Consider the following 18,165-nt stretch of genomic DNA (forward strand, 5'->3'; position numbering starts at 1 on the left):
AAACAAATTTAACTGAAATGTATTGGTCTAGTCAATACCTATCGATTGGTCCAAAAAAAAATTTGCCACGCCCACTCTAACGCCCATAACGCTTAAATCTGTATACCGCCAGTAGGTGGCGCATTTTAATCTCGCTTTGCTACTTGCATATAATGGCGTAAAAGTGGGCGTGGCAAACTTTTATGGGTCAATCAATAGGTTTTGACGAGGCTTAGGCGGTTTGTGGGCGTTAGAGTGGGCATGGCACCCTGCTGAAACAAACTTGCGCTGCGCTAGAAGCTCAGGAATCTATATACTTAATCTTAACTCCCCAGCTTTTGTAGTTTCCGTCCGTTCATCCGGACGGACAGACAGACGGACAGACGGATCAAGAATATATATACTTTATGGGGTCGGAAACGCTTCCTTCTGCCTGTTACATACTTTCCGACGAACCCTTTTACCCTACGAGTAACGGGTATAAAAACCACATATTTTGTTGTGGGGCAAAATATAACAAATTTTTCGTTTTTATTTTTAAGAAATTAAAATATTGGTGTTTGTGGTGATTTTAGAGAAAAAAATACACAAAAACGAAGTCAAACAGTCAACTACAGCTGGAGATATAGATTTATAATTCGAGGTACTTCTTGAAAGCTGGCGTTTTTATATTAAATTTTATAAAATTTTAGCTAAAAATAAAATTTTTTTTCAGCCAAACGTTTTAGTCAATTTAAATTTGTAATCCAAATGTGCTGCGTTTGTTGACAAGCAAAAAACAAATCAATTGGAGCAAACAAGAAAATTCTTGTCACAATTCTGGTGCACAAAGAACTTAAATTAAAAACAAGGAAGAACGCTATAATCGAGTACCTCGACTATCAGATACCCCTTACTCAGCTAAAGGGACCAAAGGGAAATGGAGATATGCAAGCAGCAAAGCGAGATTAAAATTCGCCACCTACCGGCGGTAGACGGATTTAAGCGTTATGGGCGTTAGAAAGGGCGTGTTAAATTTTTTTTTGGATCAATCGATAGGTATTGACGAGACCAATACATTTTTTATCTAGCACGAAAATTGTGGGCGTCACAGGCTTGGGAATGTGGGCGTTAAAGTGGGCGTGGTAAACTTTTTTTTGGGTCAATCGATAGGTATTGATGAGAACAATGCATTTGAGTTAACATTTTAATTCTAGCATCAAAACTGTAAGAGCCACAGTTTTGGCGTTTTGTGGGCGTAAGAGTGGGCGTGGCAATCTTCACGCCAAATCTCAATAGCCTAGCTCTTAGCGAGATCTCAGCGTTCAACCGGACAGACGGACATGGCTAGATCGACTCTGCTAGTGATCCTGATCAAGAATATATGTATGTATATACTTTACTCGGAAACGCTTCCTTCTGCCTGTTACATACTTTCCGACGAATATAGTATACGCATTTGCTCTACGAGTTACGGGTATAACAAGAAAGGCAAGCCGAAGTTTGTATACCCTTGCAGTTATAAGAACACCATGTTAATTTTTTAAGGATTGTTGCTAGCTTCAGTGATATTTAAAAACATTTCACATACTCAGCCCCAACACCACGTCAAGCATTTTTTAAAATAATTATTTCATTATTTCTCTGACCGTTTCTTTGACAGGTATATGTTAGAGTCATCCGATTTTTATTAAATTTTATTCGAAATTCTTAAAAATACAAAAAATGATATTCCCAATAGTATAAGATAATATTAAAAAAAAATTTCGATGCTATAATTTGTTTCATATTATTTTCCCACCAATTTCCGATCGTTCCTATGGCAGCTATATGACACAGTCGTCCGATTTTGATAAAATTAAGTTCGAAGTTCAGAACTAATTAAAAAATGTTATTTCCAAGCGTAGGTGGTTATAAGTTAAAAAACACCATACATATAATTTATAAAATTTCTTTATTCCGATTATTCCTATGGGACCTATAAGATATAGTGGTCCGATCCGGCTGGTTCTGACTTATTTACTACCTGCAAAAGAAATAAGAATTTTGGGAAAGTTTCAGCCCGATAGCTTTAAAACTGAGAGACTAGTTTGCGTAGAAACGGAAGGACAGACGGACATGGCTAGATCGACTCGGGGTCGGAAACGTCTTCTTCACTGCGTTGCAAACTTCTGACTGAAATCATAATACCCTCTGCAAGGGTATAACAAGAGAAAACGCTATTGTCGATGGCCTCGACTATTAAATACCCGTTACTCAGCTTACGGGAGTGCGAGAGGGATGGATATATGTATGCTTAAAGCAAATCTGCTTTTTTTAAACTAACACACCTAGGATAAAGCCCCACCTAGCGCCACCTATCTTCTTCTTTTAAAGCGCCACCTAAATGGTGTGTTAGTGAAAACAGCTAATTTGCTGCATGTGTTGTGCAATTTTGATTGAACTGCAAAATAATGATTTTTAATTGGATATAACTTTTAAATGACTAGATGGGAATTGATAGTAAGAACAAACTGTCATTTAAATTTTAAAAAAATGTTACAAAATGTGGGCGCTAGACGGGTTGCAGTTGTTTGTGGGTGTTAGAGCGGGCGTGGCACCCTGCTGAAACCAACTTGCGCTGCACAGTGGTCGCTGCCATAGGTCATAAATGAAAAAATTGATTTTGAGCTATTCCAACGAACAGCTTTTCGAACAGCTGATTGTCCAAACTTAACGACACAATACCGTTTGTTTTGCAATTCTAAAGGGACTCTCTAAAAGTAGAACGAAAAGATCGAGCACGTGTTTACGTATTTGCAATTTGCCAGCAGTGAAGTGCAACAGCCCAAATTTAAAAAAGGGAAATTAATTTAAAAAAACCCGTAAAATCAATAGAACTCAAATGAATATTGTTCATAGTGGTATATACTTTATTTATACAGATAAATATATAAATATTTTGTTCTGTGTCTTGTCTATATCTATTTTTAAAGAAGTGCGTCTTTTTTAGTTTGTATTTGTTGTCCATTACAAAGTTTAGGTAAAGATTTAAGTGTTTTCCCCCCGTTGCCCCCCAATAAAGTACACATTATATTATTTATTAATATTTTTAGATTATAAAAATGTTTACTTCAGCTGCGAAAACCTGCGTCTGCACATGTGCCATTGCAAAATTCAACATAACCTCTTTTATTTTTCAGCAGCTCTATCTGGGAGGGACGCACTTTTTTGTTCTGTGTCTGTTATGTTGTTGTTGCCGTTGTAGTTTGTTGTTGTTTTTGCGTTATTTGTTATGTGTTTTATGTTTCTAGATTATTTTGTTGTTTTATTATTTAATTATTACTTATAACCAAAAATCAACGCTACTAGAGTCAACTAATTCATTACTTAATGAAACAATTTAAAAAGAATATGACTTTGTTTTGTTGTTTGTTTTCCACATTAAAAATATTTGTATATATCTTAAGCTTTTTGTCTGTTATCTGAGAGGGTGTGCGTGGGGGTGGAAACAGGTAATCACACCCGTACATGTAGGTATTATAGATCTAGGTTGTTAAATAACTTACAGTAAAAATATCAGCCTGAATTTATGAATTTACTGAATTTATGACTGCTTTCTCCAGTAAGCGCAATTACTATGAAATCGTTCCCAAGGAAGCTACAGGATATAGTTGTACGATCTGGTCAATTTTTTTTACTATATATTTATAATATTTTGATAGATTTTTGGTGAAAGTTTCATAGCGATAGCACATCTAGAAGTATTTATGGCCGCGGCTCCATACAAGCCCGACCACAGTGCGCTGCACAGACAGAGAATCTGTATGCTAAGTCCCAACATTCTAGCTCTTGTAGTTTCAGCGTTCATAAGGACAAACGGAAATGGCTAGATCGACTCGGCTAGTGATCCTGCGATATACGCGAAATTATAAAATAATATAGGAATTATATTCTTAAGAGTAGAAGTTAATATGTCAAAAAACACCAAAGCTACATTTTTTTCGATTTAAAATCATTTAAATCATTAAAATTTAATCATCCCTATGGGAGCTATAGGATACAGTTGTCCGAACCAGCTCGTTCCGACTTATATACTACCTGCAATAGAAATAAGTCTTTTGGGAGTTTTCATCCCGGTAGCTTTAAAACTGAGAGACTAGTTGGCGTAGAAACGGACGGACAGACGGACATGGCTAGATCGACTCGTCAACTGATGCTGATCAAGAATATATGGTTTATTTCAGCATGGTTCACACAAACGTCCATAGCGCTTAAACTGCCTAGCGCCCACATTTTTGAAGATTTTTTAAAAGCGTAAATGGGATTTTTATTTGATTATCAAGATCCATCTACGTGTCAAATCGGACCTTTTTTTAAAAAGATAAAAGCAAATAAAAGTATCGACGCTAGGTGGCCCGTGGTGTGGAATCTTGGAAACAGTCGTTTTGCTGCTTGCGTATCTTCATCTCTCTCGCACTGCTCTTAGCTGAGTAACGGGTACCTGGTTGTCGGGGCCTTCGACTATAGATTTCTGTCGTGTTTTAAAATCATTTCTTCATCTTTTTGCTATAACAAAAATCTTTGGATCCCATTAACTTCTTAACGCCGCTTTCACTACTCGGATAGTTTTGTTTAAATCAAGCGCCAAACACTCCCACGACTATCAAATTCAAAATTTATACACATCTTTACGAAAAAGAAAAGATTTTCACAGGGTATGCTTAAGATTTTGTCGGCTAATGCCCTTGAAATAAAATTATTACTGATCTGCACTTGCCCAGAGGTCAATGTTACTGTTACTATTTTTTTGACTTTTTTAAATCGGGTTGAAGTCTGGCGACTGCGCGGGCAACTCCAAGTCGTTAACGTTGTTGATCGCATACCAGGATCAAGCTTTCCTGCTCGCATTCTCTGTGTCATTATCCTGCTGAAGGATAAAAAACAAAGGCATTTCGAACTCCGTTTATGGTAGCACAACAGTTTCCAAAACATCGACGTAGACATTTTGATACAAGTTATTTATACAGTGGAGCCCAAACAAATACAATGAGGTTGTATGCGTAATCCGAAGACGCATGTCGAAGCCACTCGAGCGTTTACAGCGTCTGCAGAGGAACTCTCAAGACTTGCGAGTCAGGACAGTCACTGATTATCCTGACCCTACACTTAGCTGAGTAACGGGTATCCAATAGTCGAGGACTATAGCGTTCTCTTTTGTTCCATTTTTTATTTAAAGTAAAAAACTTAAAGCTATCAAGTAGTAATAACACTTTTTGTTTTATATGTTAAGGGATCAAAAAAGAGTTTGCCAACTTACAGACCTCTCCCCTGCAAATAATAATGCGATATTTAATAAGTTTATGTTTTCAGTTTTTATTTATATATTCATTGCTTCTAGCAGAGAATAAAATTCACAATTGAAATACAAAATCAATTTAAAAAACAAGTGACAGTGTAACGCGATTTTTAATAACTCGAAACGATTGCTATTTCACAGACAAAAGAACAACACAAGGAAAGTATACATGTTTTATTATTCGCCGAGCTTTCCATGTTTTTATTTGCCTTAATTGACACAGTAATTGTCTTATATTTGAACAGGCATTGAAGATGAAACCAATTATTACATAGGGAACAAATAAATAGATAAAGTTAATCCAGTTTGATACTTCGTAATGCTAGGGTTACAAAATATGTGTATATTATAACTGGTATTTCAGTTTGACTTATACATATATGGATATTTTTAGCTTAGCATACACGCCGAATGGGAGGTTACATTAGAACTAGGCTATCTTAGAGCGGTTACAAAATATATCTTATGTTAGAGACATGGATGCAAATCTTACCTAATATTTCATTTTTTAGGTTCCCATTTAAAAGTAATAACGATTGTCTTTAGAAAACTAAATTCACGTATGCGATGCTTATTTCATAAATATTATTAAGTCTCCGCTATATTTACTAATTCCCACACAACCTAAATTCTAATTATTTCTTTGATTTTTTTAAGGAACATCGAGTACACATATTTCTTAGTAGTACATATTTCTAAGTTTAGTTTAGTTGAAAGCCCACACGAGTGACACAAAATGTATTCTGGACTAAAGGCATTATACCCGTTACTCGAAGAGTAAAAGCGTATATTAGATTCGCCAGAAAGTATGTAACAGGTAGAAGGAAGCGTTTTCGACCCCATAAAGTATATATATTCTTGATCAGGATCACTAGCCGAGTCGATCTAGCCATGTCCGTCTGTCCGTGAGATTGCTGAGGTTTTATGCCACCTACATGCCAAAACTAATGTAAATTGAAATTGATTTTATTGGTCAAAGCAACCGTGGCGCTCGTATCGGTGGTGTTCATTTTATTTGAACAGTCGACTACAGCATTTCTTGTTTTTTTAGTTCAGACCGCTCTAGAAAAGTTATCCTCCCCAGCCATTTAAGAGACTTAAGAAAATATTTGTTTTTACCGAAACAAATTCTTTTTCAATTTAATATATAAAAGAGGCTATCTTCGGCAAGCCCAAGATATATACGTTTGCAGCTAAAATCAAAAATTGGCTTTAATATCTTGCGTTTAATACATCCCTAATATAAAAAATTACAAAAATTTCTTAACACTTTTTTTCTTGCCAGTACTAAAAGTAGGTTTTGGACCTAGAAAGAAACTTTGAAATTCGATGATAAGATTACCATGGCTGACAGCGGCATTGTTTTTTCATGTAAATTCATAAGAATTCGCGGTCCCACGAGAATACCTTTTTCGCGAAATAAACTAGAGTACTGCCACCAACCGTAAGAGAAATAAAACTTTTGAGAAAGTTTCATCCAGAAAGCATTAGAACCGTTGGACGTATGTATGTGCAGAAACGGATGCACTGACAATAGAACATGACTTAATCGACAATCCTTCTCAAGAATACTCATACTGTACTGGATTGCAGCTTTTAGACTAATAAAACGACCAATACAACTAATCACGGACAATAAAAATAGCAGGGAACATATTTTGTAAAATAACTTCAATAGTTATAAACTTTAAATTAAATAACTTTTATTGCGAATTATAAGTTATTTGAACATTTGAAAGAGTCTTCGAGTAAGCGACTTTCGAGTTGAGAAAACTTCAGCTGTATATAGCTTCGCTTTTTCATTTCATTGCCCTTACAACACTTTAAAATGTACATTTCTTCTTCATACAAAAAAATCCAAGCCAATATAATAGTAAAACGGTCCCCAACCATTGCCCATCAAATAGATACCCTTACGTAATACGTAAGCCTAAGGATTACTATAAAAAAGAGTTATGAAACTATTAAAAAAGGTAGAATGGATTGATGCTAAGCAACTATTTTTATAATTATCCAACCAATAAAATGTAGTTATTATAAATTTATACCCATCAAGTTGATAAGTTTATTAATTCAATACATGTATATGTCAAGTTGACAAAGTAATTTGTAAGCACCATAAAAAAGTAGTTTTCAAATTTTTAATTTTCCGATTTTTCATTATTCCCATGTAATCAATTTAATGAACATTAATATTATTTTGATTCACATGAGTAATCATTTGGCTGACCCCCCAACCCCCTGTGTGATTACGTAGAACAATTGGATTGGCATATTAAAAAGTTTTAAGTTTTATAAAATAAGCAATTTACTTTAAATGTAAATGTAATGTAATCACCGTTGATTATAATAAAAAAACGTGACCTGTTTATTTTGTTATTGCAATAGTAAATAGTTGATTTACTATCAGAAATAGTTTGTCATTCCCAACTGGGTCTACGACGAGACCATTTAAACTGCAAAGCAAAACTCCGAAAAGAAAAGACTTTACTTAAAACATATGTTTTCTAAACTCGTCAACATACTTCCTCACCAGCTGGAAGTCACTGTGCAAATTTCAAAGTGCAATTAGAAATTAATTTTTTATTTTGCTTATAAATAACCTTGCTACAGTGACGTATCTATGAATTTAATTAATAATTTGATAAATTTTATATTCAATTCAAAAATAAACTTAACTGTATTTCATGAGTTGGTGGGTAACTATAAAAATAGTTATTTAACTACAATCCATGGTTTGGGTGTATTCTACCCCTTTCACATGTACATTATTATTTTTTATAGTAACCCTTAAATTTTCGTATTGCGTAAGAGTTACTATTTGATGGGTAAATTTGACAATTCGATGGTTGGAGACCGCTTTACTATTATATTGGACAATTTTACTAATCGATTATTTGTTTGTAGAAAAACGTACATATTACGTATTTTATTTGGCATAACGCTGATTTTGCCAATGAACAAAAAAGAGTGAGTTGTTCATCTTGAACTAATTTTTAACTAAATTGTACTTTCGTTTGCAGTTGGAACCAAACTGGTGCGCATCGAGGTACTTTGCTTTCCACATCACAACATTTTTAAATCGTTACCATTTACTTTCTCACTTGACACTTTGGGGCTGGGAAAAATCGTTTGGGAAATGCAATCCGTGTGTAATTTTTTACTATGTCACGTCTGGCTCTTCACTTCCGAAAGATTTGATTTTCACAGACCTGTTCCGAGCCTCACTTTCGAAAAAAACAGCACGGATTCGAATTTCCCCCTGTTGTTACAATGCCAACGCAAAGCATGAAAATGAATTGTCTAAAAATTCTTCGCTATAGCTTTGTATGCAAATGCTGCTTTTATCATAGTACTTGATGTTTAATGTTCATATGGTAAGAATTTACTAATGGACTGCAATTTGTGTATATTGTTTGTTTCTTGGATGTTATGATTTAAAAGTATACATCGTGTATGTATACATTTATGTTTGTATACATACATTGTATACACAAAATAAAATCGGGTCTTTGTCGAAAAACGAAGGCAAAGTTAAGTTCGGCAATTTTCCTTAGAAAATTACCCAACACGCAAACAAATTTGATTATGTGCATGGGAAATCCCACAATGCTAACGAACTCACTTCCGAGTGAAAACAGGAGCAGGCCTAAATATTTTGACAACGCATCTGTTATGAAAGTGACAATGGAGCATGGTGTAAACCACCTTTCCCCTATACGATATCCCGTCCACTCACACACTCGCACATCCAAACTGGGTTTGGATGAGACCTAAAGCTTAGATGGGCCTCCCTTCTTGGGGGCCTTAGATTGTGCCCTATCTGCTCAGCAGCTGATCCACATTGAGGGTTAGTTCTGGGCCTGGATGGGTGCCATTATTGTTGTTGGCCGCACCTTGGGACTGGAAGTCACTGTAGTTCGCACTATTGTTGCTGAGGGCATAAACCCCATTCAACGTCCTGGAAGGGGCCGGCGATGTGGGGGCGGAGAGCTGGGGCGGACTTAAGGGCGGCAGCGGCGGCGACCGCGCCTCCAGGGTCGAGGGCGGGCTGCGGTTGAGGTTGCTGTCGAGGCTACTGTGGTGCTGCGAGGAGGCCGGGGACAGCGGGATTTCCTCAATCTTCTCCAGGTCCTGGGTGATCGAGGCGGAGTTTTGCTTGTGGGCCCGCGTTAGCGTTCCCTTCGGACTTCGGGAGGTGTCGTGCAACAGGGGTATGTCCAGCATGGAGCTCTTCACCACCCCACCACCACCCCCCACCAAGGCCGCGTAAGTGGTGGCCTGCAGGGAGTGCTGGTGGTGCTGCTGCTCTCCCTTCGCGTGCTGGTCGTCGCGATCCAAGCTGAACTGCCGACGCAGCAGACGAGTGGAGCCGGGCTTGCTGTCGAATCGTGCGGCTCCTCCCCCACAACCACTACCGGTTCCGACCATCGAGGGGCAGGTGCCGCCCGCCCCCTGCCCACTTCCCGTTCCGCCCCCCGCACTGTTATAAAGGTACTTCCCATCGTAGAACTGTGTTAGATTACTCTCGCTGGGACTTAGGCATTTGTAATGGTTGTAGGGCGAACTGAGGTCCATCATCTCCTCTATCTTTTTGTACAGGCGGGAACTGGATCCTCCAGTGGAATTTGGCAACCGGTTGAAGCTGTTCGGGTTGAGCAGATTATCCGGCGTTAGTTCGGAGAGCTTGCGCGACTGTGGACTCGTACTGCTGGGCGTTATTTTTCCTGGAAACTCCGGACAGAGGGTCGCATTTGGGCTGATTGTGTTGGTGGAGTTGGAGTCCAGGGAGTACGAGTTGGGAAGATTGGCCCCGGAACCTAGATCCGCGTTGGTGGGTGGAGTTATCTCGACCTTTACCTCTACGGATTCCCCAGCCAGGGAGGAGCTCTGCGAAGATGAAGGATTCGTGCTCGTCCGAGATTTGTTGGCCTGAGCTTTCAAGGTTATTGAGTTGCGGATCAGGGACTCATCCAAGCTGTGGAGAAATATTAATGTGGGACTACTATTATAGCTAAAATACAAGAAGCTTTAACATACCCGTGCGACTCCCTTATATAATTTGTGAAATGCATGTGTTGAAAAGTAAACATTTGATTAGATCACAAATATCTTAGTTAATTCATAAATGATATAGACAGCATAAACAACTATTTATTTTTTTAAATTCTTAACATAAGGTTGATTCCCCTAAATGTTTCGATATTTTTGATATTGATATTAATATTATTATATTAATAACTAGATGGTTACATATTAAAGTTGAGATATTTGTTTAAAATAATTTTTGATGTTCTTTCTATATTATTTTACAAAAGTTAAGACAGACCTTAAAAAAAGGATCCTCTTCGAAATTATTAAAACCTACGAGGCTTAGGTTTCAACCGACAGTTTGTATCACAACTTTTTAAATTATATGACTTATTATTGATTAATTTATTAAGGTTTGTGTCTTTTCTTACTTTTAATTAAATTTAAAAGTAAAAGAGTTTTTGAAAAGCTTATTGGAGAAAACAGTAATACATCGATTTAGCTTTTCACTTTTGTACCGAGCTGGGTTGGTTAGTTTAGTATTGGAAAAAAAAACAGGAAAGGAAGTTTACTTAGGCAAGCCGAAGCTTGTATACCCTTGCAGCAAAAATTATTAAATTTAAAAATACAAAAAATGATATTCCCAATAGTATAAGATAATATGTCAGAAAACACCGAAGCTATAATTTGTTTCATATTATTTTCCCACCAGTTTTCCGATCGTTCCTATGGCAGCAATATGATATAGTCGTCCGATTTTGATCAAATAAAATTCTAAATTCAGAACTAATTAAAAAAAGTTATTTCCAAGCGTAGGAGGTTTCATGTTAAAAAACACCGAAGCTGTAATTTGTTTTATATTATTTACCCACAAATTTTCCGATCGTTTCTATGGCAGCTATATGATAGAGTCGTCTGATTTTGATAAAATAGTAATAACTAGTTTGCGTAGAAACGGACGGACAGACGGACATGGCTAGATCGACTCGCCTAGTCAAGCTGATCAAGAATATGTATACTTTATGTGGTCGGAAACGTCTCCTTCACTGTTCATAAAGCTTTAGTTCCTATATTAAGTAATAAGCAAGTGACGTAGAATTTTAGGTAGCTTGGCGCGCTGTTCTGTGTTGGTTTTAGTTCTACTCTTTTTAAAAAGTAAGAAAAGGGTTTAAAAAATCTATTTCTGCAAGTTATCTAGATTACAACCAAAATTATTACATACTGTTTTTTTTAATATTTCATTTACTTTACTTTTTAGTGATAATTACTAAGATTCGGGAGTTGTAGAACTTTAGGTATAGATTTTAAAAGTAAAATTTTTGAGAATGTGCGCAAAACTGCACTTTTATACTAACTAAGTTTAATCAGAATTAAATACTCTACAAGGTTGAACAGTAGTTCAATTAAAGTTTTTAGTTTTTATGAGGTTAGAACTTACACACGATTATACGAGCACAAAAATCAATTAATACAATATGAAGGTCACAAACTCAACTTAAAAACCCTTCTGATTGCGCTGTTTCAAAAACTGTACTATTTATTTTAACACTTTTTGACAACTTAAACTTTTAAGTTTTTTTTTTTTAATTGGCAACTTACCACCGTTGCCACCTCGTTGAAATACAAACATGCTTTGACAGCTGATAACCTAACAGTGATGCACACAAACCAATGTCTAACGACTTTAAAAAAATGGGTTTTGGACAAACAAAAGTGTTTAAACTACCCATAGTGCGATGGGAGTTATGGGAATTAAAAGATTTATTTCTCTATGACGCAACGCATTTCCATAGAGTTTTTTTTGGAAACCACGTCTTGGAAACCGGTAGACTCGCTTACTGAAAAAGTTTCTAAACGTTTTTTTTACAAATTCAACATTTCAAAAGCAAACAGAATAGTAGGAGATTTTATTTTTTTTTCTCATTTTAAAAACTAAAACCCCCAGAAAAAACACTACATTCGTTTTTTTTTAATTTGTAGAAAACTAATTTTTATCAAATTCCTTTGTTTAAGCACTATATTTTAAGACACACCAACAGATTATGATGATTTTGTACCAGCTATGATGTGCACCGTTATAAAAAAGTTATGAATGCTTGTTGCTGACCCAAAAACCATATGAAAAATTACTTTACATTTGTTCATGCTTACCCAATAGGTGGTGGTACCGGCAGCGGCTTATCGAATCCCTTTTTTCCCAGCAGCCAAAAGGTGTTCATCATGCCCTTGCCCTTAATGTCGATGAGGCCCCTTGGTTCGATGGCATAGCCACCGCGAGTCTCCAGACGATCCCTTGTCTCCTGGGACATATGGATGCGCCAGGAGGATCCTAAAATATAGATTTTATTCTCAAAAAGTGTGACCATCAAGAAAAGTCCGTCTGCAATTACCGGTTGACTCCATTCGGGATGCCGTGTTGACTGTGTCCCCGAATAAACAGTACCTAGGCATCGTAAGACCAACCACTCCGGCACAACAGGGTCCCGTGTGGAGACCAATCCTCAGTTGGAGTGGAACTCCCGGCAGATGTTTCACGTTGAAGCGACCACTCTGGTGCAGCAGGTCCAAGGCCATGGTAGCTATCTGCTCGGCATGATCGGGTATTTTCACGGGAAGCCCGCTCACCACCATATATGCATCGCCTATTGTCTCAACCTAACAAAGAAGTGGGAAATTAATTTAATAAACTCTCATCACTCTTATTTTCTCAACTTATAATTATAATTGACTGTCATTAGAAAAATAAATAGCTGGCACATATAATATTAGGGAGAGGGTTACAAAATCCTCAAAAATGTGGGCGTTCGACAGAATTTAGCGTTATGGGGGCTTGAGGGAGTTAGAGTACGCGTGGCACTCCCCTGAAACAAACTTGCGCTGCGTAAGAGTTCAAAGAATCTGTATATTTAATCCCAACTTTTTAGATCTTATGGTTTCCAAGATCTTAGCTTTCATAAGGCCGGACGGACATGGCTAGTTTGACTCGGCTACTGATCCCTATCAAAAATATATATTCTTTATAGGGTCGGAAAAGGTTCTTTCTACCTTTTACGTACTTTCCGACGAATCTAATATACCCTTTTACTCTGCGAATAAATGGTATAATAAGGGAGCACGCTTTAGTTGAGAGCTTCGACTGTTAGATACCCGTTACTCAGCTAAAGAGTGCGCAAAGGAGATACAGCTGTTCCTTACAAGCCGAACCCCTATTTTAGGTACACATTTATTAAAGTATACTATTGAAAATCTATATCTCCGGTTTTTGTATTTATTTCTCTTAAACCTCTACTTTTAAACACAAATGTTCTAATTTGTTTTAATTTTCTTGAAAAGAAAAAAAATTTTTACTTAAAAAAAGTTTTTTAGTTTTGCTCACAAAACATTTTTTTTTTTTTAATTTTTAATATAAGTCCCCGATTGTCACCTACAATGCCCTCAGAGGGCATTTCACATTAAATTCAATATCTTAAACACAAACAAACAATTGTTGATGACAAGTGGAGAAAAAAGTATAAATTAAGAGATAAATGTTGTATTAATTTGTTTTTATTTTATTTAATTTGTCCTTTTTTGTTCCACAGTGTTATATGTTCTTAATAAGGATCACTAGCCGAATGAAAGTAAAAACGCAGATATCTCGAAAACTGTAAAAGTTAGAAATAGGCAAGCAGATTCTAGAGATTCTTTCGCAGCGCAAGTGCCTTTCAGCAGGTGGCCACGCCCACCCTAACGCCCATAGTGCCAACTCCTGCCTTGCGCTCACATGTAAATGGGATTTTGATTTGGTTATCAATAATATTATTTTTTACTTGCCAAATCGTTCAAATCGAACCAACCATTTAAAAATTATAAGCAAATTATAAACAATCTCTCTCGCACTCCACCAACCTTCGTAAGGGGTATCGCCGCCACCGAATATAGCGCTCTCTCTTGTTTTTATTGAAAAGCCCAAATATTTCGGGTTATTTGTGGATTACCTCCTTATTCCTACGGCTGTTTCCGGAAGCCTTTCATCCTTTCCATAGCCAATAGGCCATCCGGTCGACCCAATGTTTATGATATCGTCCTTAATATAGACTTAAATCTCGTGCTTTAGGCCTTCAGTCGTCTCTGGCTGATTGCTATACCCCTTATTCTTGATGGCACCCCACAAAACCTGCTCCATCTACCCTCTTCCCTCGCCAGGAAGCGTAAAAAAATGTCTAGTTCAAAAAGCATCTGCTATCACACACTCTCCTCATGCACTTCATCACTCCGCGTTTTGTCGTTCAGTGATTAGAATAGTTTACCCGAAATGCTCCAAGAAGAATGATGGTAGTTCCTGGTAGTGGTAGACCCCTAGATCACAAAAAAAAACGCAGTGTTGTGAAACTTCTGTTCTTAACGTTCTTAAAATAGAGAATTGATAAAAACTACTTAAGCACATAAACATAATATTTAACTATACCTATACCGAAAAATGCGTATTTGTAATTGTTAAACAGTTTTAGCGATATTGCCGAAATTTCCAGATAAAAAAGTTTCACAACTCTGCCTAGGGGAATATTATGAACCCCTTGAGTTGGTCAATACTGAAAGTCAATTTTTTTACTTCTGTTTTGTGGTCTAGGGTAGGGGTCCAAATCTACAATGAACTACCATCATCCTTCTTCGAGCATTTTTAAAATATTATTTTGTAAACAAGTGTTAAGCATGTTAATCAATCGAATTACCCCCACCTTGCGATATTTGCATTTGTGTTGCGTTATTAAAACCGAATATCTTACCTTATAAACATTATAGGCATTGATCGTGGCATCGAAAATCGTGTAGAGATCGTTGAGCAAATCTACAACCTGTACAGGGCTGCAATGTGCGGCGATTGTTGTAAAACCAACAATGTCGCTAAAGTATATGGTCACGTCCGAAAATTCTTCCGGGTCGACGGCCAAGCCCATCTTCAATTTTTCAGCAACGGAGCTGAGCACAAGAGTTACAAGGTATATTTAGAATTTATACTTTTATATTGATTAGTTGGACAATGGCGGGAGCTTACCTTGGCAACATGCGATTCAGCAGCTGCTCAGTCTTCTTTCGTTCAATGTCCAGTTGTTCGGTGCGTTCCCGAATCAACTCCTCCAGGTTGTTTGAGTATTTCTCGAGCATTTGAAACATTGTGTCAACAAAATTTACCTTCCGACCATGGTTCAGCATTTTAAAGCGTTCGTAAACGCTTAGAGGCGAGAATGAAATATAACAATAATAAACTAATTGCAAATTGTATATAAAATATATTTCCTAGTTCTTACTTTCCACCTAAACAAATCAGAACCATAAAAAAGGAAGAGAAAATGCTATAGTCGTATAGTCGCACTAGGGGCTTTGGAGATAAAAATATATTCAAAGAATAAAACCACGAAAAACCACGCTACTCGTAGAGTAAAAGGGTATACTAGATTCGTCGGAAAGTATGTAACAGGCAGAAGGAAGCGTTTCCGACCCCATAAAGTATATATGTTCTTGATCAGGATCACTAGCCGAGTCGATCTAGGCATGTCCGTCTGTCCATATGAACGCTGAGATCTCGGAATCTATTGGGATTTGGCATGCAGATTCCTGAACTTCTTGCGCAGCGCAATTTTGTTTCATCAGGGTGCCACGCCCACTCTATCGCCCACAAACAGTTTTGATGCTAGAATAACAATTTTAACCGAAATGTATTGTTGTCATCAATACCTATTGATTGACCCAATAAAAAGTTTGGCACGCCCACTTTAGCGCCCAAAAACTTCAAATAATCGTAAGTCTGAACGCGGACATCTTGGAAACTATCAAAGATAGACAATTGGGATTTCAGATTTAGATTCCGTAGCCTTGTACGAAGCTCCAGTTTGTTACGCGAATATGCCTCGCTCATTCTAACGCACACAAACCGCCCAAACCTGTGGCGCCCACAATTTTCATGCTAGATAAAACATTTTAACTGATCTTTTTTAGTCTCGTCAATACCTATCGATTGATCCAAAAAAAGTTTAAACTCTAACGCCCACAACAGTTAAATCCGTCTACCGCCCACAAAACCATATATTAAGATCGCGGGTAGGTGGCGCATTTCAATCTCGCTTTGTGCCTTGCATATCTCCATTTCCCTTTGGTCCCTTTAGCTGAATAAAGGGTCTCTGACAGTCGAGGTACTCGACTATAGCGTTCTTCCTTGTATTTAAATCACACTTTTTAAAAGAGGCTTTTAACTTGTTTGGTATCTGATTTTTACATCTTCTTTGGTTGGTCGGCTTAGCCCCACCCTCCCCCACATTTTCCATGACAACATTTAAAAATGTGGTTATTACTTACGAGTTGAAATCGGGACGCATGTCGGGCTGCTCGGCCCAGCACTGACGCATAATATTTATTGCCTCCGGCGGAGCTGCTCCCTTGGAGACAGAGGGCCGAATCAGAGGAGGAGGTTTCTTGATTTTGGCTATTATTTCCTCTGGAGCCAGGGAGAGCATACAGTAGGGCTCTCCCCTCACTACCACCTCTTGCATGATGATTCCGAAGGAGTATACATCTCCGAGTTGGGTCCCCAACTGAATACGTCCGTGCTGGTGGTGATGGTGATGATGCTGTTGAAAGTGCTTCATGCTCCGAAGAAGTTCTGGAGCTGTCCACAACAGTTCCTTGGCACTTCTGGGCCTTGGCGGCAGTCCCTGCGATTCGTAAAAAGAGTTCAAGCCGTAGTCGGTGATCTTCAAGACCCATCTGGCATCCACTACGCAGTTTCTAGAGGTCAAGGCTCCATGAACCCTCAAGGGAGAGGTGTGTAGGTATCGCATGCCCCTCACCAGGTCGGTAAGTAAGCTCAAACGGAAAGACCAGTCCAGTTTGATCTCATCCATGATTAGCACATCCTGTAGCGATCCCCTCGAGCAGTAATCGAAAACCATGGCTGTGCGATTGGGATCGGATAGCCATCCAATTAACGGATTGATGTTTTCATGCCTGAGACCATGGGCCATCACGAGTAGATCCATCGCTTTGGTGCGCAACTCCGAGGAACCGTTCATATGTACCTCCTTGAGCTGCACGAGATCACCATTATATCGAGCTCTCATGTCCAGGTGGGCAGGATTGTGCCTGGCCAAACTGCCCGTGGCGGAGGATGCGCGTTTCCCATTTGCTGTTGATGCGATGGCTCCAGCTGAACTTCCCGGAGCAGCTGCACCCGGAATTACGAATCCTAAATTTTTTAGGGATCCTATGGAGCCTTTGAGGAGATCCGGCTTATCTACTTCCGGCCCACCGAACTCCTGCAGCTGCTGCAGCCAACAACAGAGCATGGCCTCTATGCCCTCATCAACCTAAAATCCGATGGAATATTTTAGAATAATATATAAAAAGTGGAGCGAGGATGTAGAAAGAGGTTTGTAATTTTGCTCACCCTTCGAGAATTCACGGGGAAAACGAAGTCGCTGGCGGAAAGCACTATCTTGTTGGGTCCCTTGGAGAGACGTTTACGTAAGAAGTAGTTCCTGCAGGAGTTAGAAATTTTATGGAATTAAACAACTTGTTAACATTTCTTCAATCTAACTGGGTAATCCATAAACTGAAGAGTTGATTCAACACAAAATTTCAGCAAATAAGGAAATTACCCTAAATGGTTCCTGTTAAAACTTAATAGAGCTGTGACTAGTTTCAGCCTTTGTAATAGTTTTTTAGCATATGCTAATAATAAAGTAAGAGAATAACTAAAAATATACTTTCTATCAGAACAAAATGATTAGAGCATTTGGTTGGTTTCATTTCCAATTTTTACCAATGGTAACTTTCTTTTCATTGCAAAGTGGTCGGATGGACTT

At 37.9% G+C, this 18,165-nt stretch overlaps 1 protein-coding gene across 2 annotated transcripts in view; it reads right to left on the reverse strand.

Moving 5' to 3' along the window:
- Positions 1-5,288: 5,288 nt before the first annotated feature.
- The window catches only part of LOC108011645 (uncharacterized), a 91,808-nt gene continuing 78,931 nt past the window's right edge, over positions 5,289-18,165 (reverse strand). The window contains exons 8-15 of one of the 2 annotated variants that reach the window (XM_065865963.2): positions 17,748-17,838; positions 16,661-17,667; positions 15,363-15,539; positions 15,094-15,286; positions 12,718-12,982; positions 12,479-12,656; positions 10,337-10,348; positions 5,289-10,274 (exon numbers count right to left, since the gene is read on the reverse strand). In XM_065865963.2, the coding sequence (XP_065722035.2) occupies positions 9,116-10,274; positions 10,337-10,348; positions 12,479-12,656; positions 12,718-12,982; positions 15,094-15,286; positions 15,363-15,539; positions 16,661-17,667; positions 17,748-17,838 (3,082 nt within the window). In that variant the 3' untranslated portion in view covers positions 5,289-9,115. The remainder of the gene's footprint in view (positions 10,275-10,336; positions 10,349-12,478; positions 12,657-12,717; positions 12,983-15,093; positions 15,287-15,362; positions 15,540-16,660; positions 17,668-17,747; positions 17,839-18,165) is intronic. The other variant, XM_065865964.2, reaches the window with a different exon arrangement.

The sequence above is a fragment of the Drosophila suzukii genome, chromosome 3 (genome assembly GCF_043229965.1).
Source record: "Drosophila suzukii chromosome 3, CBGP_Dsuzu_IsoJpt1.0, whole genome shotgun sequence".
Lineage (NCBI taxonomy): Eukaryota > Metazoa > Arthropoda > Insecta > Diptera > Drosophilidae > Drosophila > Drosophila suzukii.